General features: G+C 51.3%; 2 protein-coding genes across 2 annotated transcripts; one reads left to right on the forward strand and one right to left on the reverse strand.

Annotated features, from left to right (window-relative positions):
- Positions 1-3,142: 3,142 nt before the first annotated feature.
- On the forward strand, positions 3,143-4,111 carry LOC104377232 (olfactory receptor 14A16). The gene has a single exon (XM_009983982.2). It carries the CDS (start codon positions 3,143-3,145, stop codon positions 4,109-4,111), a length of 969 nt encoding a protein of 322 aa, XP_009982284.2.
- A 13,913-nt stretch (positions 4,112-18,024) lies between these two features.
- On the reverse strand, positions 18,025-20,153 carry LOC147526045 (olfactory receptor 14C36-like). Its single transcript, XM_086630610.1, has 2 exons — positions 19,974-20,153; positions 18,025-18,801 (listed from the first exon to the last, which is right to left on the reverse strand). Exons 1-2 carry the CDS (start codon positions 20,151-20,153, stop codon positions 18,025-18,027), a joined length of 957 nt encoding a protein of 318 aa, XP_086486736.1.
- Positions 20,154-20,761: the final 608 nt, after the last annotated feature.

Raw genomic sequence — 20,761 nt, forward strand, 5'->3', positions numbered from 1 at the left:
GGCCAGTGCCACCCACTGAAGATGGCCGCGGTGGAGCCACCTGGTGAACTTGGGGAGCGCCCCGCTCCCAGGGTGCCGCTGGGCTGAGAACACCCGGAGAGGACTGAGATCTGAGAGAAACAGCCGCACCGACACCAGGTCAGTGAGGATGGAACGGGACAAGGTGCCGGAGCTGAGTTTCCCCTGCAACCCATGGCGGGACAGCAGGCGGTCACCCTGCAGCCAGGACAGACTCGGTGTAGCAGCGACCCACTCGCAGCCCGTGGAGAAGCCCACGTCAGAGAAGAGATGCCTGAGCCTGAGTATGGTCGTGGAGCATGGGACACACGACAAGGTGGAGACGCATCTAGAGTCCGTGGGACAACCCACGCCGGAGCGAGCGGCAACAGCTCCCTAAGAATCCGTGACTGTGGTAAAACCCACACTGGAGCAATACAATGGGGAGAGATTGCATCCTGTGGGTAGGACTCACGCTGGAGAAGTCTGTAGATTTTCCTTGTGAGTAGGGGATCCACTGGAGCCAGGGAAAATGGTGTAAGGACTCCTCCCCCTTGAAGAAAAGGAGCGGCAGGAACAACATGGGATGAACCGACCTGCACTCCCCCATTCCCTGCCCCCCTGCGCCGCCGGGAAGAAAAGGAAAAGGTGTGGGGGAGGAGGTGTTGTTTCTAAGATCTGGCTTTGTTTCTTTTTATCCTCTCTGCTCTTGTCTCCACCCTCAATCCTTTTATTATATTTTTCTCCTCTCCACTAAACTGGGGGGAGGAGCGAGTAAGCAGCTGTGTGGAGTTTAGTTGCCAGAACGGCCTAAACCACGACACACAGTCAGGTGTGTGGGGGTGTGCAGGGGCTGGAGAACTTTCCACCTGAAGGAAAGGCTGAGGGAACACTGCGAAATGTGGAGACAAGAAGGTTTGGGAAATCTCCTAGGAGCATTTCAGTATCTGTCAGGGAGTTAAGAAGACAGAGCCAGGCTCTTCATCATGCTGCGTGGTGGGAAGATGAGAGGAAAGGAACAAAAGTTGAAAGAATGTTCAGGTGGGAGGGTTACCCAGAGCAAAGAGAGGCTGCTCCCAACCCTTCACTGTGTTATCCAACAAAGAAGGGGTTAAAATTTTTGTGTAAGTATTTCGGGAAGAGTTTAGTAGGCCAGTACTTAAAGAACAGAACAAGATGACCATCCTGGAAGCTGCCGGGAGTGATTAGAAGGGAGACTTTGTAGCCAGAAGTGTCTGCCCTTGGAGGGAACATCCCAGAAAATGCATCAACTTTGTTCTCCTGTTGGTCTCACTTGGGAGCGTGTGCAGCAGTGACTGGGGAAAGGGAGTTCTGGCAGGGGGAGATGGTGACCACCAACTCATGGAGCACCTGCCCTAAACACACCCCAGACCTAAAAGAAAGGGGTGGGGGGAGAGAAAACGTTACAGGGGGACCCATTAGCACTGCAGGAAACTTTGGAGTTTGCCTCTGACTTGGACTTCCCGAGAGACATCTTCAAGTGTCTCTGACTGCCTGAGGGTCCTGGAGTCAGCACCAAACCCACCAGAGGGGTCATTAAATGTGCTGGGCTGGTCCTGTGCTGCTGAGCTGGGCCGGGCTCCTGGGATGGAGGGAGCTCCTGGCAAGCGGGCAGCGCTGCAGAGAGACAGCTGTGCCCAGGAGCAGGGCTGGGGGCACTGCCTGCGGGCACCCAGAGGGAGAGGGGGGAGGCACGGAGGGGTTAAAGGCAGACGGGGGTGGGAGGGTGCTGGGAGCTCAGAAGAGGAGAAATGTTCACAGCCCGTGACACAGTGAGTCTCTGGGTGCGGGGCAGGGCAGCTGCAGTTCGGGGAGGGATCGTGTGAAGCTGGAACAACCCACAGCCGGTGGGATCTCTCTCTTCTATGGAGGAGGAGGACACGCTCCAGAGCAGGGCTGCCCTGCTGCACTGTCAGAGGGACAGGGCATGATGGCTGCCTTCTCCCAGGGACGGCTGCAGGGTGTGAAGGTGGGTGTGCAGCCAGGGGTGCCCAGGGCTGTCCTTCCCAGCAGGGTCCCTGCACCCCAGGGGCTGTGTGCTGGGGCAGGGACTCTGCCGCCTGCCAGGGTCAGCACTCAGATGCCCGGGGAGCTCCCCATGGCTCTGTGGGGAGAAGCTGTGGTTGGAAGGAGCAACTCCTGACAGGAGAGGGTCCTTCTGCTGTCAAAAGGGTGCTGTGTGGATCAGGGCGGCTCACAGCTCCAGATCAGCCCCAGGACAACGTCAGAGGCCTCATTTCCAGAGCGATGTCAAGGCAGGGGCTACCTTAAACATTAAGACCTTTCCAGGGTCTGTGATTTCAACTTTCTGCCAAGGGAAAGGGGAAAGATGCTGTCAAGTTTGAGTAAGTCCCTGAGACTCCTGACCTGTTACAGTGAGGGATCAGCAGATCTGCCAGGAGCCTCAGAAGTGCCTTCCCCCACTCCCCTACCTACAGACAGCACCAGCATCACCTCTGCCTGCAGCATCAGTGCTTCTCTGACCTACTCCTTAGGACCTGCCCACCCAGAGATGCCCCTGGGCAGTGCCCGGCTGTCAGGAGGGATCTGCAGGGCAGAGCTGAGCACACAGTGGATGGGATGGGGTCTGTGAGCACTGACAGGGAGGAGACCTGGGGACAGAGAAACAGCCCCGGCAGGGACAGCTCCAGGCACAGAGAGCCAGGCCACCCCTCTGCATCACTCTGCTCAGCTGCACGGGGAAAGAGAGGAGAGTTTGGAGAAAGAGTTTTGAAATGGGAGTCTATTGAGCTAAGATCAGCCTTGAATAGAGAGGTGCAAGCACAGGGCACTTGTACGGTGACCAGCAGGTCACTCGTGGGCCGAGCAGCTCTCCTGACTCTTCAGTAGGGCACAGGGAGACCTTGTGTCCCTCAGGGCTCACCAGTGTTCAGGCTGAGAGCAATGTGAAAGATGAGGATTTCTGCCCCTGCCAAGAAAGTGCCCTCACTCAGCAGCACAAGGCTGAGCTCACCGAAAGGAGGTGAAGGAAGTTCCCCCAAAGAAAGAGAAGTAATTTTACGGGATTTTTTAGGAAACAGCATAGGACTGGCTCAAAGAAATCTGCCCTAAATTGTCAAAGTCCTCTTCTCTTTCAACAGGCCCCCATGCCCAGAGTGAACAAATGTCCAACGGCAGCTCCATCACTGAGTTCCTCCTCCTGGCATTCGCAGACACACGACGGCTGCAGCTCTTGCACTTCTGGCTCTTCCTGGGCATCTACCTGGCTGCCCTCGTGGGAAACGGCCTCATCATCACCACCATAGCCTGTGACCACCACCTCCACACCCCCATGTACTTCTTCCTCCTCAACCTCTCCTTTCTCGACCTGGGCTGCATCTCCAACACTGTCCCCAAAGCCATGGCCAGTTCCCTCTGGGACACCATGGACATTTCCTACTCAGGATGTGCTGCACAGCTCTTGTTCTTTATCTTCTTTATCACAGCTGAGTATTGTCTTCTCACCATCATGGCCTATGACCGCTACGTTGCCATCTGCAAACCCCTGCACTACGGGACCCTCCTGGACAGCAGAGCTTGTGTCCACATGGCAGCAGCTGCCTGGGCCACTGGGTTTCTCAATGCCGTGCTGCACACGGCCAATACATTTTCACTGCCCCTCTGCCACGGCAATGCCCTGGACCAGTTCTTCTGTGAAATCCCCCAGATCCTCAAGCTCTCCTGCTCACACTCCTACCTCAGGGAAGTTGGGCTGATTGTGGTTAGTGCCTGTTTAGCATTTGGGTGTTTTGTGTTCATTGTGGTGTCCTATGTGCACATCTTCAGGGCCGTGCTGAGGATCCCCTCTGAGCAGGGACGGCACAAAGCCTTTTCCACGTGCCTCCCTCACCTGGCCGTGGTCTCCCTGTTTGTCAGCACTGGCCTGTTTGCCTACCTCAAGCCCCCCTCCATCTCCTCCCCATCTCTCAATCTGGTCCTCTCAGTTCTGTACTCGGTGGTGCCTCCAGCAGTGAACCCCCTCATCTACAGCATGAGGAACCAGGAGCTCAAGGATGCCCTGAGCAAACTGATGACTGGATGGTATTTGGAAGCAATAAACCACCCATTTTCTTCTGCACAACAGTTACAATAAAACTTGTTGCAGGGCAGCCTGTCATCTGTAATTTTTGTTGTTATTGGTGGTTTTTCACTTGTAGCGATGTTGTCATCCCCTTTCTCACTCACTCTCTGCTTTCCTTCCCTGACCGAGTGGCTGTGCAAATGAGGAGCTGTGCGCTCTGTGCGAATAAACAAAATAAAGGGCCTTGCAGTGACTTTTTTTCCTGAGATCCTTCTTCCAAGATCTTTCCAGAACTGCAGCGACAGGTCCTGTGTGCAGAGGTGGAGGGGAAGAGAGTCCCGGCATGGCAGCCCTGCCAGGGAGCACTTGTTCTTCCAGAGCTGCTCTCTTTTCCCTCCCACACTCTCTCTCTGAGCCCTTGGGTTTGGTGCCAGCCCTGAGCTCTCTGGCAGCTTGGTCACAGTCCTGCGGGGTGGCAGCCCTGTGACCGCAGGCAGGGGCAGGCAATGGGCACTGCTGTGGCAGAGCTGGCCTCCCTAAGAGCGGCTCCATCATACCAGGGGATCTTCTCAGGGTGGTGCAGGAAGGCTTAAGTCTGCTTCTCATGTAGTTCTCAAGAATACGCTCAGTAAATTTCAGCAGAGAGAAAAAAAGTGAACAGCTAAAGCATGCAAGGTTGCAGGTGGTGGCACACCACAGTGTCCTTGTGCAACCAGGCTTCATGGAAGAGTCGTGAAGGACCAGCAGAGAAGAGTCTGGTCTGTGTCTGTGTTTGCTGGGCGCCAGGGAGAAACTCCCCCAGGGAAGATGTCACAGACCAGCCAGTAACAACCACCGTTTCCAGCACTGGCCTCTCAACTTGGAGAGGTTATTTGGCCCTCCATGCAGGACACTGAACAACTAAATCAGAAGTCCATGTTTGCATTGTGTGGATGAGACTGAAGTATGCACACTGGGTGTGTGTGGTGAGATGAACCCAAGGGAGCACTGAATGCCATCAGCTGTTCCCAGCATTGCTGTGAAGGTCTGTGGGACTGACAGTGTCGGGAGGTCACTTCACATCTCCTGGGAAACCACCTGAATGCAGCACTGGGACGGGCTTCTTTGATTCAAGGGCCCCGTGTCCATTTTTCATGCCTTGGGACATGTCAGACAGCCTCAGAGCAGGGTGACACACCACAGGGCGGAGGTGCCTTCCAGCCCCGGGGAATGGCAGCAGGAGGCCAGGGAGACACTCTGACTGCTGCAGTGCACCGTCTGTGCGTGTGCAAGGGAAGGGCTCGTGTCTCTGAACAGCCCTGTGTGTGAGATGAGTGCACGAGGGCAGCTCAGGGGTGGACACCTGACAGAGCCCTGACACTTCTGTGTGTGACTCCAGGAACAACATCCACCCTCCTGGTGAATTTTATCTCACCCACTTTTGACAGGTTCCTCAAAAATGCTCCTGTCTGCTCCCTTGGCTTTCTGGCCTGTCCCTTTCATTACAGACCATGAAAGAATCACGTCTGTGGGGCATCTCACCTGTGCAGTCAGGAGGGGTTCTGCAAGCAGGAGAGACAATGCCCTTTAGAAGAAGGCATGTCTCACCTTTCACAAGAGACAGAGCGCATTCAGGGTGTTGGAATGCACTCGGAGGAAGACACATCTCCATGTTTCATCTCCTAGAACTTCCTTCACAATGTCTTTAAGCAACTCACAAAGAAACAAATGTTCTTCTTTGTAGATGTCCTACAAAGACAGAAGGGGGAAGAAGGTTGTAAAACCTTCTGTGGAGAAAAAGCAATGGACCTATCAGACATCATCTATGGAATTTCCCTTATGCAAATGGGAAACGTCTTCAAATATTAGACAAATCTCTTCCTCGTCTCTCTCACTACCTGCCCTGTGATTTCGGTTGGGGATATTCTCATCATTATGCTGAAGGTCGAACGCTTGAATACTTCTACAGCTCCACTACCACGCCCCATCTCTGCTCACAGCAGTGTTCGTACTGTTTTCTGCACCTTTCGCAGGTCCTGAGTGTTTCCTGATGGTGGCCACATCCTACGATCAGTACTGGGCTCACCACTCTCCTCACAAGACTCATGAACTGGAAGGTCTGTCTCCGGAAAGCAGCTACACCTTTGTTGGGGGATTTTTCTCATCTACAGTAATCACTTAACTTTTATCCCAGACTTAATTCTGTGTTCACAGTGGTGTGGACCACCTCTTCTGTGATTTCACTGGGGCTCTCCTGCAGTGACACTGACACTTGTGCTCTTTGCTTTCATAACCTGCTTCTGAGAGCCAGTCCTGCCCTTCCTGTTCACGCTGGTATCCTGTGCTCCACCCTGGGGCAAGTCTTCTATCTGTTGTGGCAGGCAGAAGGCCTCTTCCATTTGCTCTTCTCTCCTGTTTATTGTCACTGTTTCCTACAGCACCCTCATCCTTGTCTGTGGGATGCCCAGAACAATCCTCCTGAGACAGTTTGACAAAGCCCTTTTTCTACACCATCCTCAGGACCCTCATCTACAGCCTGAGGACCAGAAAAGTTGGGGGCAGGGGAGCACTGAGAAGAATGCTCAGGAAAGCTGTGAGTTGCACAGAGAGGCCGTTGGAGTTTTGAACCAACAGGAAGTAATCACTTTTGGTTCTCTTCTGAACAGTCCCTGAGGATGTGACAGGAGTGTGCTGCATCCAAGACACTCTTCTGGAAATGTGGGATATAGAGAAGGCTTTTGGTGTGGGAAGGAGTAGAGAGGAGCTGGTAGAGCTGACCAGTGTCATCATGAGATCTCTCTCAAGCATCTCAGAAAAGCCAGAGCAATCAAGGAGGTTCCAAGGTGCTTGGAAAAGGAAAATATCAAACCCATCTTCAAGAATGGCAAGAAGGAGGATTGGGAGAATTACAGGCTGGTCAGCCTCCTCTCAGTCCCTGGGAAGGTGATGGGGCAAGTCCTCCTGCAGCCATCTCCAGCCACTTGAAGGAAAGAAAAATATTCCTGAATCCACATGGATCGTGAACCCACGTCCATCGACTCCCGTAGTCTCCTTATAGCCAGATTGGTGATATCTGGGCTGAAAAAGTAGACAATGAAGTGAGAATTATGCTGGACAAAAGGCTCAGATGACATCAGTGGTATGGAGTCCTCCCAACAGCCTGTCACTTTTGGCATTCCTCTGTGACCAGCCTGTGGGTCAACACTGTTGGACATCGTTATTATCTCCCTGTATGATGGGATGGAGCAGCTCCTTTGTGGATGAGGGCAAGCTGAAGGGAGTCTTTGAAATACCTCATCTAGGTCACCCTGCCTCAAGTAGGAGAGTCAGACAAGATGATCTTCAGGTCTTTTCAAGCCTGAGTTATTCTGTCATATAATGAATTTTTCCCTTGGTGAGCTCACTGGAGATAGAATAGGCAGAGGAAGGAGGAAAGACCCAGAGGCAGAAGTAAAGAGATGAAGTGTGCCAACAGAAAGGCAGCAGTTCCTCTGAGCCATGTTTCTCCTTTTGAAACATTGACAAGAAAGTTTATTTCAATAAGCGGCTGCAAAAATCCTGTTCACATAGCGAGAGAGAGCATCATCAGCTTGCTAGTCCATACCTTGGTGCTGTTAATGAAAAACTGTGAAAAAATAATGAAAATTCTTAACGACGTAGCAATGTTGGAAACCAAGATCTTTTTCAGCTACAACATTGAGCTCATTTGAAGCAAACGTTCATGAACATGAGCTCATGAAACAAACGTTTCAGGTTTGTTCTAAAATCTACATCCAAGGCTCGATTCCATTATCCACACAGAGGTGACCACTGCCTCCAGGATGCCCTGGGGGACCTGAAGTACCTGTGTGGGAAATATGTCCCAGGACATACAGAAGCCCTTCTGGAGCATGAACCAGGAGGCAGGCAGAGCATCTCAGGGGTGGTGGAGGACATCGCCTGCCTCCAGCACTGCTGGGGTGGCTGAGCACAGACCTCTCCAGCACAGCAGCACCTTGTCTTCCCTTGGATGCTGGCCCTGAGGTCACTGCTGACTGGCCAGCAGTGGGGAGACAGGTACTTGGAGGTCTGGAAAGCCATTCCGATACTGCCCTCAACAAGAAGAACAATTTGGAGAGGTCAGAGGTAGCTGGGACAAGGGAGATGGCAGATTTGGGGGAGAGAAGAGGGGTCTGGCCAACAGAGATGAAAGATTTGGAAGAGGAAAGATCTGTTCAGGTAATTTTGGTGTCACTGTGACACTGACTGTGGAAACATTCATGTCAGGCCTTTACCCTGTTTCTAACCAGTAACCTTAAGTCCTAACCCTACCCCTACATGCGACCCCTCACCCTGAAAGGAATCCACTACTCTGATCCCTCAGCTCAAGGTTTATGTCTAAACCAAAACCAAACACATCACCCCTTCCCTGTGCTCTTACCCTGTTGATCACCCTCATCTCCTGCCCACACACTTGGTTTTAAAATATTGGCCTTAACCCCAGCCCTCACCCCAGCCCGAAACAAAACCTGAACCCACACTAGCCAGACACTCCCAGTGAACACCAAACCTACCCATAAACCTTTCTCTAATCCCTAACCATAGAAGGCGACCACTAATGTCTAAACTTCAATCTGAACATCGAACTCGCGAAGCTCTTCTTTTCTTCTGTCCAGTCAGCTGGTGCAGCAAGTCCTGCAGATCCCATCTGTAGAAGGGTTGTCCCATTTTGCTCCTCTGATCACTTTCAGAGTTTTCTTACAAGGAAAAAAATTCCACTCGTCATTTCTACTGCCCCCAAAAGAGGCCAATCACATGTGAATTTGTTGTGGCCGTGTCAGATACAGGGAAGGACATGCAGTTGGCCTAATCACTGGTACCAGGTGGGAGCTTCCTGCAGACTTCTCATCCAGATTCATTCTGCAACCCAGGAGCATGATCTGCACAGCACAGCCTGAAGGCCAAGCTGGACGCAGAGCACAGCACAGGCCTGGGTCTGCTCAGCTTGACTGTCAGGTGGATCACTCACCCCTTGAGGTACAACGGTCTTTTGGTCAGGGTCACTGAACTGCCTGACGAAGGTCGGGAAGAGGATGAAATATCCTCTACGCAGCTGGAGGAAGAGACACAATTTTAGGCCCTGGTAATCACTGGGGAATTTGAGGACCATGGACCTCTGCTAGAAGACCTCAGTTTCAGGGAAGGTGGAGGGTAATCCCTGACCTGACATCATGAAAATGCTCCCCTAGATATTTTCTTTCACAAGAAGACAAGGCAGGATTGGAGGAATGTGCAGAGGGCAGCTTTGGCCACAGTGTGAGTGAGGTGGTAGAGCAGATAAACCTGAGGCAGGTCAGCAAGGCAAATCATAGCAGGACTCAATAGAGAGGAAGGATGACCTCCACCAACCTGCTGGCAGTGCTCTTCCTAATGCAGCCCAGATGCCCTTGTCCGCCTTTGCTGCAAAGCCAGAAGAGAAGGCTTTGGGGAGATCTGATAACAGCTTGCCCACATCTTCTTGGGTATCAGCAAGAAAATGGAGCCGGGTTCTTCCCTGTTGATCTTGATGTGAGGATGAGGGCCAATGGCCATCAGCTGAAATAAGGGAGAAAAAGGTTTCTCTCCTTCAAGATTCTCAAACGCTGGAGCAGATTTCCAACAGAGCTTGTGTCATCTCCATCCTTGGAGCTTTTGAAGCCCAAAATGAATAACGCCCTGAGCAACCTGCTCTGACCTTATAGCTGACCCTGCTGGGACAAGGAAGTTGGCCTAGAGACCTCCTGAGGTCCCTTCCAGCATAAAAGATTCTCTATTTCTATCCACAACAGATCTTCCCTTTGTGAAACGTGTTTCTAGAGGAGATCCACCAGGATGGGGTTTGGGACCTTTCTGGAGAGGCTGATGAACCTGGGCTTCTTTAGCCTGGTGACATGCAGGCTCAGGGCACTAGAGGAGTAACCTGCAACTGCTCAGAAAGTGGTTTCAGACATAATAGTGCTTTTCTTTGTAGTGGGAAGAGAAACAAGGTGAGAAGGTAAGAAAAAAGAAATCTGCCTCAAAGGGCAGAATTGCTGTGCAAGAGGTCACTCAGAGGGAGTCTGGATTAGCCCATGGCTTTGTGTTTCAATGAGCAGCAAGAGTAGAGAGACATCAGTGAATGTATAGAAATGGTGGGGTGAGACCTAGGTGGGGAAGTAAGAAGGGTGTCAATGACCTGAAGATAAAGAGGTGCAGGTGTGGGACATTGTAGGACAGCCTGCAGTAGGGATGGCCAAGGGCTCTAGCAAGGCTGAAAGGTCCAACAGCACTGAGGTCTTTGTCCCCTTGGCTGTAGCAATTGCCTCTGCCACCAAGGCCAGTGAGACAAAACATTCATCTGAGGGTCTCAGGATGTGCCTTCCCAGGACCTGAGGGTCAGGGCTTGGCCTTTCTGCTTCATGAAACAAACCAAAGGGTTTTCTCAGCATTACAGCCACCTGCTCAGGGCCTTTGCCTACCTGCAATCATGGCCTCCAATGATCTGCTCTAACGAGTCCTTAGGGAGGCTTTGTCAGTACTGGCCCTCAGTGGGGCCAATCAATGCTTCAAGGAACTTTGGGTTTTGCTTCTGACTTGGACTTGTTGAGAGGTTTGTTGAGTCATCTCTCAGTATCTGAGGTCCATGTAATGAGTCTCAAATGTCCTAACAAGCTCTTTATCTTCTTGTGAATTTCTTCAAGTCTTCAAGACTTATAGAGCTAATTGGAGCTCTTTCATAGTGTAGTTGAGGAGGAAGGTTTCAACGTGCACCTGATCAACATTATTTTTTATTTTAAAGGCAATATTTCATTCCTTTTTAGTTTAGAGAAGAGGTTATAGCAGCATTTGCCAAGTGATAAAGATCCTGGGTGTCTCCTCAGGAGGTCTGGACCAGTAGCAGAAGCAGTTCCTCGAGGTCTGACACTGCATGGACAACCTTGCTCCTCACCTCTCAACCTCACCATTTCTCACCTTGTACCCCTGGGACTTGCATCATTTTTCCTTACATCAGACTTCTCCACTGATCTCTGCAGCTGGATGTTACAGCTCCTTTGCACCATCTCCCACCTGTTTCCCTCAGGGAACTGGCTGCACACAGGCACAGAAGAATTTTTCCTCTTTGCAAGCAAAGAACAGTAAAGCGTGACAGAGAGTCATAAACAATAAAACACTCCTCAGGCATATGCTGAGTACAAACTGTCTCTCATGAGGCTGCCTTTCTACGAGGGATAATCTTCTGAGAAATATTTTAGGTAGGGAGATACAAAAAGACAGACATAAACAGAATGAAAGAAATGGCAAAGGAGACAATTAGACTGGGGAAAGACAGGTGAGCTTTTACCCCCTGAAACTCAGAACAGCAGCATTGGTGAGAGGCATCTGAATGAACAAAGAATAAGGGAAGAAGAAAACTGGACAAAAAAATGGAAAAGGCCTTTGCCCAGACAGTCTGCTGAAAAGGTGACTGGAGAAATGGTCATCGTATCCTGGACAGGTGTAAATATATGAACGATTAGAGAAATTGGAGAACCTCCTTTTTAACATGTGCCTTAGCACAGTTTCCAGGGGGATTTGCTCTGTGGTCTTGCCAGGCACAGAGGTGAGACTGACTGGCCTGTAGTTCCCTGGCTGAAGGGAAGCTTGAAGGCAATCCCTGACCCAACATGGGAGGATGCTGTCCTAGGCTTGTTTTTCATAAGCAGACAGGGAAGGACTGGTGGAAGAGGTGGAAGGCAGCTTGGCTGTGGTGTGACTGAAGGTTTTGGGGTTGAAAACCCTGAGGGAAGTCAGCAGGACAAATTGTAGCAGGGCTGAGTAGAGAGGAAGGATGATCTCCAGCAACCTGCTGGCAGTGCTCTTCCTAATGCAGCCCAGAAAGCCATTGGCTGTCTCTGCTGCCAAGGGACAAAGCCTGGAGAAGAGAAGTAGGGATGTGAAAAAAAAAACCAGCCAAGTCTGTTTTGCCCCGGGTGACCCAACTGATGAAAAGAGATGACTACTCTCAGGTTTGAGAAATAGAGAAATCATTTGCTAGTCCCCAAGGACTACTTACGGTGTCCCTGAATGGAATCGCCTTAAAGACATGAAGGTCATCTTCCCCTGCTGTGATGTCTTGCATTGAGTTGTATAATGCTTAACTAGCTTGACTTAAAGAATAAATTAAAAAAAAAAAATGACCCGGGGGGCAGTGCAGCACTGGAATAGGGTCCCAGAGACCTGTGGAGTGAGAAAACTCGTGGGTTTGATGGGTAAAGCAGAAGCTGCGCACACAAGCAAAGCAAATAAGGAATTAATTCACTGCTTCCCATCAGCAGGCAGGTGTTCAGCCATCTCCAGGAAGGTAGAGCTCCATCAGACATGACAGTTAACTGGAAATACAAATGACATCACTCCCAACAACCTCCCCTGCCTTCTTCTTCCACCAGATTTTATTTCTGGGCATGACGTCATATGTTCTAGAACATCCCTTTGGTCAGTTGGGATCCCCTGTCCTAGATGTGTCCCCTCCTAGCTTCTGGTGCACCCCCAGCCCACTTGCTGGCAGGATGACGTGCGGAGCAGAAAAGGCCTTGACATTGTGCAAGTGCTGCTCGGCGGTAACGAAAACATCCCGCTGTTATCAACACGGTTTGCAGCACAAATCCAAACCACAGCCCCATACGAGCTGTGATGGAGAAAATTAACTCCATCCCAGCCAAAACCAGCACAACCATTTGTGTACTGAATCTGCTCTGCCACTCAAAAACTGGCTCTTTTAGAAACTTGGGATTTTTAGCCCAAGTGCACAGGCAGCACTGAAGTGGGTTTCCATGTACGGAGCAGCTCTGCACAATGTCTCCTCCAGGATGGGGCTATCTCAGCCTGCAACTGGAAATGGCTGATGCTGGGGGGATAAATGTGTTTCCCGAGACAATGTTCAATATGCATACAGTACCAAAGGACTGTGAAGGTGAATGGGTACGATAGAAACAAGAGAACTGCCCATCCAATGGGGCTCTGCAGAAAGAGGATGGAGCAGCAGACAGCCTGAGGTGACACCAGTGGGATTAGCACGTCGAAAGGACTTTTGCAGGGAAAGCTTTGCAAGGAATACCCTGACTTCACCCAGCTCAAATATAGACTGTGATGTGTATTGAAGTGATGGTGAGAAGTGTCCTGGGGTGAAAGACCTTTGCTGAGAGAAGGTTGGAGAGATGTGAGTTGCAGAGATTTGAGGGAGTCCTTTGATGATCTGAGCAGACTGAGCTTTGGAAATGAGAAAAATAAAGAAGCTCTCAAGGATGTTAGAAGGAATTAGTGGTGCTATCACTGATCGCTATTAACAGTAACAGCACAGGGCTGTAAGGGAATTCCTTCTTATTCTTCATTACGATTAATTAAAGCACTGGATCTGTTGTTTGCAAAGAGAGAAGGACTTGTGGGTGATGTGATGGTTGGAGGCAGTCTTGGGCATAGCCATCATGAAGAGTTCTCCATTTTCAGAGAAGTAAAGAGGGGGTTCAACAGAACTGCCACGTTGGACTTCCAGAGGGCAGACTTTGGCCTGTTTAGAAGCCTGGCTGGCAGAGTCCCTTGGGAGGCAGTCCTGAAGGGCAAAAAAGTCCAAGAAGGCTGGATAATCTTCAAGAAGCAAATCTTCAAGTTGCAGGAACAGGCCTTCCCCATGTGCCAAAAGACAAGGTGGCTGGAACGAGACCAGCCTGGCTGAACAGAGAGTGTTGGCTGGAACTCAGGGAAAAAAAGAGAATTCATATCCTTTGGAAGAAGATGCAGGCAACTCAGGAGGAATACGGGGATGTCATGAGATTATGCAAGGAGAAAATTAGAAGGGCCAAAGCCCAGCTAGATCTTACTGTGCCATAAAAGTCAGTAAAAGTTGCTTCTATAAACACGTTAGCAACAAAAGGAGGGATAAGGAGAATGGCCGTCCTTTATTGGATGCGGAGGGTGGCACAGTGACAAAGGGTGAGGGAAAGGCTGAGGTACTTAGTGCCTTCTTTGTCTTGGTCTTTCATAGTCAGACCAGTTGCTCTCAGGTACCCAGCCTCCTGAGCTGGAAGAGAGGGACGGGGAGCAGGATGGAGCCCCATGATCCAAGAGGAAATGGTTAGTGACCTGCTGCACCACTTGGACAGTCACAAGTCTATGTGACTGGGTGGATCCATGCAGGGGCACTGCGGGAACTGGCAGAAATGCTCATCAAACAACTTTCAATTATTTTCAGCAGTCCTGGCGAATCGAGGACCTCTCAGTTGACTGGAGGTTAGCAAACACACAGCATGGGGAATAAACACGAGGAGTTAGAGATGTGCACACACCTGCAGGGCTGTGATCTTATTGGCATCAAGGAGGTGTGGTGGGATGAATCCTCTGACAGGAGTGTTGGAATAGAAGGATACAGGCTCTTTAGGAAGGACAGGCAGGGGAGGAGAGGAGGAGGTGTCCTGCTCTATGTCAAAGACCAGCTGGAGTGCATGGAGCTGCACCTGGGGATGGATGAGGAGCTGACTGAGAGCTTATGGGTCAGGATTAGGGAGAGGGCAGGGACAGGTGATGTTATAGTGGGAATGTGCTACAGAACACCTGACCAGGAAGACCAAGTGGATGAGGCCTTCTATGCACAGGTAGGAGCAGCCTCAGGTTCATGAGCCCAGGTCCTCATGGGGGACTTCAACCACCCAAGTATCTGTTGGATGGACAAGACAGCAGGGCATAGGCAATCCAGGAGGTTCCTGGAATGCGTTGACGATAACGTCCTTCTCCATGTAGTAGAGGAACCAACGAGGAGAGGTGCTATGCTGGACCTTGTTCTCACCAACAAGGAGGGTCTGGTGGGGAATGTGAAGCTCAAGGGCAGCTTTGGCTGTGGTGACCATGAAATGGTGGAGTTCAAGATCCTTATGTGGAAAGGAGGGAACACAGCAAGCTCACTACTCTGGACCTTAGGAAAGTAGACTCTGGCCTCTGCAGAGATCTACTTGATCAAGTCCCATGGGATAAATCTCTGGAGATAAGAAGTGCCCAAGAAAGCTGTTTAATATTCAGGGATCACCTCCTCCAAGCTCAGGAGCTGTGCATCCCAACAAAGTGGAAGTCAGGCAGGAACACCTGCATGGATGAACAAGGAGCTCCGTTCCTCTTGCTATGGGGCAACTCAGACAAATTCAGACCTGGGCGACACACCGCAGGGCTGAGGTGCCTCCCAGCCACTGGGAGTGGCGGCAGGAGGCCAGGGAGACGCTCTGACTGCTGCAGTGCACCGTCTGTGTGTGTGCAAGGGCAGGGCTCATGTCTCTGAACAGCCCTGTGTGTGAGACGAGTGCATGAGGGCAGCTCAGGGGTGGACACCTGACAGAGCCCTGACACTGCTGTGTGTGACTCCAGGAACAACCCCCGCTGTCCCAGCTACGTTCATCTCACCATCTTTGAACAGGTTCATTGCAACTGCCCCTGCCTGCTCCATCACCCTCCTCTGCCTTTCTGGCCTGTCCCTCTCAGCACACACTGTGACAGCAGCATTTGTCAGGGGCCTCTCACCTGTGCAGTCACAAGGGGTTCTGCTCCATGGTGGCACTGCCATCTAGAGTAAGGCGTTGTCACCTTTCACAAAGCACTGAGCACGGTTAGGAAATATGAACACACTCACAGGCACACGCCTTCCTCTTTCACATCTGTCAACATTCTGCACACTTTTGTGAAACAACTAAAAAAGAAACATTCTTTCTCATGGGTGTCCTTGTACGAGAACAGAGGGGCCAAGAAGGACCTTAGCCTTCCATGGAGAAACTGAGCTGGGAACACCAGGCATCATCAGTGGTGTTTCCCTTACACCAATGGGAAATGTCCCCAACCCTTCAACAAATCTCTTCCTCGTCTTTCTGATGACCTGCCCCGTAATTGGGGTTTTGAAGATGCTCATCATTGGTCTCTGCGTTGCAAACCAGGATCGATTCAACCCTCTATACTTCTTCCTGGGGAATTTGTCCTCCCTGGAGACCTGCTACAGCTCCACCACTCTCTCCCAGCTGCTGGCAAGCTTTGTGGCTGGGGCCAGCACCATCTCTGATCATAGCGGTGTCAGTACTATTCCCTGCACCTTCTGCATGTCCTGAGTGTTTCCTACTGGTGGCCCCATTCTACGATCAGTACTGGGCTGTGTCACCCGCTTCTCTCTGCAAGACTTACAAACTGGAAAGTCTTTCTTTAGAAGACAGCTGAACCTTTGCTAGGGTGTTCCTGTCCTCTACAGTAATCACTTCATGGTTGTCCACCTCTGTGGCCCCGATGTACTGGACCACTACTTCTATGATCTCACTGCAGTGCTGGAGCTCTTACACAGTGACACCGCGACAATCACATGCCTTGTTTTCATAACGTGCTTTTGAGATGCAGTCCTTTTCTTCCTGTTACCACGGCCGTCCTTTCAGTGGATCGGAGCTGCCACCCTGGAGCAGCTCTCCAGCCAAGCATGAGCAGGCAGAAGGCCTTCTCCACCTGCTTCTCTCACCTCACTAGAGCCACTGTTTTCTATGGTACCTTCCAGACTTCAGTTTGCTTACTCAAACTCGATCAATAAGCAGACAATGTGACCTCCTCCTTTAAGAAAGGAGCGGCAGTAACATCATGGATGAACTGACCTGCACTCCCCCATTCCCTGTCCCCCTGCAACGCTGGGGGGAAGGTAGAGCCGGGAACAAAAGGAAGGGGGGGTGGGGAGGTGTTGTTTTTAAGATCTGGCCGTGCTTTCTCTTTATCCTCTCAAGTAACTGGTTTTGTTTCCCTTTGTCCTTTTTAAGCAACTGTTAAAAAATTGTTTTTCTTTTAAGAAAACTGTGAGTCTGTTTTGCCCGGGACCATGGTTGGTGGGTGCTCCCTCTGTTCTTGTCTCAGCCCTCAGTCCTCTTTTATTATAAAACCACGACAGTCCTTAAATTCACTGCCATGTCCTGCTACTTCTCCTGCTGTTATCTTGGGCTGATGGCTCACCACAACCAGGGTGAGCCATTTGCATGTAAACTTGTAGAGCTGGACACCTTGAGAAACTCAGGGATTTGGTGAACAAAAACTGTTTAAGTTTTACAAGGAGAAGTAGCCAGTCTTGCATCAGGGAGAAGAAAAACCCCATATGTTCAGGAATCTGACAGGCTGAGCAGTGACTCTGAGGAGAAGGGCCTGGGTATTATGAGAGACATGTGAGCCAGCGCTGCATGCTCACCATGAACAAAACCATCTGCACAGGGGGATGTGTTAGGAGGAGCATGGCCACCCAGACATCTTGAGATTTTATTTCCTTCCAGAGAGCAGTGGTGTGGCCACACCTGGACTAGTGTGTCCCTCTGTGGGAGTTGCTGCTTCAGACAGGTGGGGAGGAACTGGAGAGTGCCCAGAGAAGGTCTGCACATGTCCTGTACTAAAGGCCTCAAACCCCATCATTGCCAACCTCTTCCATCCCAACACAAACCCAGAAATATTAAGAACCTGAAGAACCACTACGCGCTCCAGGCAGCTCCAGATTCCCCATGCAGAGGTGTCCCCTGTGTGAAAGCCATGGATGTGTTCCTCAGTTACACTCACCATCTTGCCTGTAACCAATGACTGGTGGCTCCTAAATCCAGTCCTATGTCTCTAAAAGGTCACCAAAAGATGTTTAGTCCTATAGAAGAACTTCAGGGTTACAGTTCCACAGGCCTCTGCAGAATGAGCCCACCATGAAAGCACTGAACCTGGGAGATCCCATTTTATTGGTATTTCTATTTTTATATTGACATTTATAGATGCTGTGAAAGAGGACAGCTCTGAGCCGGTGTCAGACGCACTTTTACAAAGGAATCAGGTGAGACAAAGTAGGAACATGTCTCAGGTTTAGTGACACGAATGCAAACACCTGTGTAGGAACATAATAACCAAGAATGACAATAACCACAGCAATGATGATAAATATAATGATTAAACCCAGAAAACATTAAAGCAAAAAAAAAAAAATAAGGAATCAGATAATGTGACAGTCATTAGTGGAGAGAGGTGGTAAATTTTTCCCTTTTGAAAAATGTCTCTGAAATCAGTTTCCTGACAGCGTCCTTGAGCTCCTGGTTCCTCATGCTGTAGATGAGGGGGTTCACTGCTGGAGGCACCACCGAGTACAGAACTGACAGCACCAGGTCAAGGGATGGGGAGGAGATAGAAGGGGGTTTCAGGTAGGCAAAGATGGCAGTGCTGACAAACAGGGAGACAACAGCCAGGTGAGGGAGGCACGTGGAAAAGGCTTTGTGCCGTCCCTGCTCAGAGGGGATCCTCAGCACGGCCCTGAAGATCTGCACATAGGACACCACAATGAACACAAAACACCCAAATCCTAAACAGGCACTAAACACAATCAGCCCAACTTCCCTGAGGTGGGAGTGTGAGCAGGAGAGCTTGAGGATCTGGGGGATTTCACAGAAGAACTGGTCCAGGGCATTGCCGTGGCAGAGGGGCAGTGAAAATGTATTGGCCGTGTGCAGCACAGCATAGACAAACCCAGTGGCCCAGGCAGCTGCTGCCATGTGGCCACAAGCTCTGCTGCCCAGGAGGGTCCCGTAGTGCAGGGGTTTGCAGATGGCAACGTAGCGGTCATAGGCCATGATGGTGAGAAGAAGATACTCCCCTACAATCAAAAAGAGAAAGAAAAAGAGCTGTGCAGCACATCCTGAGTAGGAGATGTCTTGGGTATCCCAGAGGGAACTGGCCATGGCTTTGGGGACAGTGGTGGAGATGGATCCAAGGTCAAGAAAAGAGAGGCTGAGGAGTGTGATAGTTTGATGTGTGGGGGGGGTGTTCTGGTGGCAGGGGAGGGGATTTGCTCCCTGTGCCACCAGATCTGAGTCCCATCCCCCCCGGGGGAGGTTGAGCCAAGGCGGCGCCTCTGCGAATTGCCCTATTTAAGTTGGGACAAAGGGGCGGGAAAGGGGCTTTTTGCTCAGGAGCGAGGGGAGAGCAGGAGGGCGCGGCCCTCGCTCCCGGCTCCCGGCGGAGCGGCCGCTCGGGCCCGGGCCGGCGCCATGTGCTCAAGATGGCGCCGGGGGAGCCGCATGGGGGACTCGGTAAGCGCCCCACTCCCGGGGTGCCCGCCGGGCCGAGCTCCCCCAGAGAGGATTAAGATCTAAGAGAAGACAACCACAACGACCGGGTCAGCAAAGATGAAGCAGGAGGAGGTGTACTGGAGCTGAGGCTTCCCTTGCAAATCGGTGTGAGATGGCAGGCGGCCCCCCTGCAGCCAGGGTGTACTCGGCGGAGCAGCGGCCCACTCGTGGCCTGTGGAGAAACCCACGTCGGGAAGGAGATGCCTGAGCCCAGGAGAGGTCGTGGAGCAGGGGATGCGCGACCAGGTACTGTTGATAATGGGGCATGGAATGCACGACGAGGTCGTGGAGGCATCTGGAGACCGTGGGACGACCCACGCCGACGCGAGTGGCAGCAGCTCCCTAAGAGGCCGAGACTGGTAAAGCCCGAACTGGTGCGATCCATGGGGAGGATTGCAATCCTGCGGGCAGGACTTACTTTGGAAAAGTTTGGGGACTTTTTCTTTGTGAGTAGGGGATCCACCGAAGCAAGGGAAAAATGGTGTAAAGGCTCCTCCTCCTTTAAGAAAGGAGCGGCAGTGAACAACATGGATGAACTGACCTGTACTCCCCCATTCCCTGTCTCCCTGCGCCGCTGGGGGGAAGACAGAGCCAGGAACGAAAGGAAAATAGGGGGTGGGGAGGTGTTGTTTTAAGATCGGGCCTTGTTTTCTCTTTCTCCTCTCAAGTAACCGGTTTCGTTCCCTTTTGTCTTTTGTTTAGTAACTGTTAATAAATTGTTTTTGTTTTTATGAAGAAAGCCTGAGTCATGTTTTGCCCGAGACCATGTTTGGTGGGTGCTCCCTTTTTCGGTTCTTGTCTCGACCCTCAGTCCAAAAAAAAAAAACCACGACAAGGAGGAAGAAGTACATGGGGGTGTGGAGGTGGTGGTCACAGGCTATGGTGGTGATGATGAGGCCGTTTCCCAGGAGGGCAGCCAGGTAGATGGCCAGGAAGAGCCAGAAGGTCAAGAGCTGCAGCTCCCGTGTGTCTGCGAATGCCAGGAGGAGGAACTCAGTGATGGAGCTGCCGTTGGACATTTGTTCACTCTGGCCATGGGGGCCTGTTGAAAGAGAAGAAGACATTGACAATTTAGGGCAGATTTCTTTGAGACAGTCCTATGCTGTTTCTTAAAAAACTTCCTCAAAATTACTTCTCTTTCTTTGAGGAAACTTAATTCAACTCCTTTTGGTGATCTCAGCCTTGTGCTGCTGAGTGAGGGCACTTTCTTGGCAGGGGCAGAAATCCTCATCTTTCACATTGCTCCCAGCCTGAACACTGGTGAGCCCTGAGGGACACAAGGTCTCCCTGTGCCCTACTGCAGAGTCAGGAGAGCTGCTCTGCCCACGAGTGACCTGCTGGTCAGCGTACAAGTGCCCTGTGCTTGTACCTCTCTATTCAAGGCTGATCTTAGCTGAGTAGACTCCAGTTTCAAATCCATTTCTCCAAACTCTCCTCTCTTTCCCCGTGCAGCTGAGCAGAGTGATGCAGAGCGGTGGCCTGGCTCTCTGTGCCTGGAGCTGTCCCTGCAGGGGCTGTTTCTCTGTCCCCAGGTCTCCTCCCTGTCAGTGCTGACAGACCCCATCCCACCTGCTGGGTGCTCAGCTCTGCCCTGCAGACCCCTCCTGGCAGCCGGGCACTGCCCAGG

Source organism: Tauraco erythrolophus, unplaced genomic scaffold (assembly GCF_009769465.1).
Source record: "Tauraco erythrolophus isolate bTauEry1 unplaced genomic scaffold, bTauEry1.pri scaffold_40_arrow_ctg1, whole genome shotgun sequence".
NCBI lineage: Eukaryota > Metazoa > Chordata > Aves > Musophagiformes > Musophagidae > Tauraco > Tauraco erythrolophus.

Coding starts and splice junctions, on each gene's coding strand:
- LOC104377232 (XM_009983982.2), top strand. CDS start 3,143: ATGTCCAACGGCAGCTCCATCACTGAGTTCCTCCTCCTGGCATTCGCA.
- LOC147526045 (XM_086630610.1), bottom strand. CDS start 20,153: ATGTCCAACGGCAGCTCCATCACTGAGTTCCTCCTCCTGGCATTCGCA. Junction 18,802..19,973: donor ACACCCCCATGTACTTCTTC/CTCCTTGTCGTG, acceptor CAAACTATCACA/CTCCTCAGCCTCTCTTTTCT.